The sequence below is a fragment of the Penicillium arizonense genome (genome assembly GCF_001773325.1).
Source record: "Penicillium arizonense strain CBS 141311 chromosome Unknown PENARI_contig337, whole genome shotgun sequence".
NCBI lineage: Eukaryota > Fungi > Ascomycota > Eurotiomycetes > Eurotiales > Aspergillaceae > Penicillium > Penicillium arizonense.
The window spans coordinates 1-1,415 of record NW_019173614.1 but is presented as its reverse complement, the minus strand read 5'-3'; the positions used below and the strand labels follow the sequence as shown (position 1 = coordinate 1,415).

Here is a 1,415-nt window from a genome sequence, read left to right as displayed (position 1 = left end):
CAACCTCCATGGCCCTGATCCAGAGGACTCCGACGACCCCAAAAATGACGAATTCTACGTATTGGACGAGGATTCAGATCAATCCGAGGTCTTAGACGCATCGGACGTCTCCGACGCCGATTCTAGAGACCCAATTTAGCTATTTTCAACGGCTTCAAGAGCTGAAAAAGCTGAGATTCAACGCTGTGAAGACCAGTCTATAGTGCTTCTTGCGGAAGCTGCAATACTCTCTACAGAGAGCTCTCTCCTAGCACTTCCGTCTATCCAAGATATCGAGTCTACGCCAGCTCAATGGCTCGAGTCTCCAACCTCTCTTCGGGAAGCTAAGGCTTCACCGTTCTGGCTATGGTGGGAGCAAGCTATGAAGTCGGAGATCGCTCAATTTGAGGTTCTCCAAGTATGGCAACCAGCATCTCCACCACCAGGGGCCAAGATCCTCTCGGGTAGATGGGTCTATAAGCTCAAGACCGATGCCAATGGCAGACCTGCCAAGTTCAAAGCACGTTGGGTGGCCCGAGGTAATACCCAGAGAGAAGGCATTGATTATGAGGATGCGTACGCCGCCACCGGCCGCTACGAGACCCTCCGAGTACTCCTTGCAGTCATCACATTGAAGAAGCTATATTCGACGCATTTAGACGTCAATTTGGCCTATCTCAATGCGATTTTGGAAGAGGAAACGTACATGCAATACCCCGACGGTCTCGACTTTCATGGCGTCGAACCTCACGGTAATGTCTGTCGCCTTCGTAAGAGTCTATACGGCTTGCGCCAGTCAGCAGCCAATTGGTATAAGACCCTTAGCAGCTTCCTCCTTTCCAAAGGCTTCAATGCCTCATCCTCTGATCCATGTCTATACGTACGCCACGAGCAAGGGGGTGGAATTACCATCATCTTCGTCTACGTAGATGATATGTTGCTCGCATCGACGTCTCCAACAACGCTTCAGAGAGTCAAGGAAGCGATCGCTAAGCAATGGTCTATTTCAGACCTAGGTGAAGTCTCTCACTACCTTAGCCTGAAGATCCAACGTGACCGTGAAGCCGGAATCATGAAAATAGGCCAAAAAGCCTATATTGACAAGTTTCCTGACGTCCCAGCAACCTCTCCAAGACCTTTCATCCCATTCAGTCCTAGCACCGAGCTTAGGAAAGCCGATGAACCGGCAAACCGTGAAAACGTGAAGACCTACCAGTCTCTCACCGGTAGTCTAATTTACGCCAGCACGGTCTCACGTCCTGATCTCTCCCTAGCGCTTGGGATGCTCACGAAGCATAACCTCAAACCCCACGATCCTCACTTCTCCGCCGTCTACCAAGCCGTCCAGTACGCTAAGCGAACCAGCAACCTTACGATAACCTACGGACGGCCGAAAACGAGTGGTAATACTGGTTTTGAGGACGGATACGGGTTCT

At 50.8% G+C, this 1,415-nt stretch overlaps 1 protein-coding gene across 1 annotated transcript; it reads left to right on the top strand.

Moving 5' to 3' along the window:
* Window positions 1-25: 25 nt before the first annotated feature.
* On the top strand, window positions 26-1,390 carry PENARI_c337G09945 (uncharacterized protein; the record flags this gene model as incomplete). The annotated part of the gene is made up of 2 exons (XM_022638299.1): window positions 26-88; window positions 140-1,390. Coding segments are annotated over 2 exons (1,314 nt in total), but the record flags the coding sequence as incomplete, so codon positions are not given.
* Window positions 1,391-1,415: the final 25 nt, after the last annotated feature.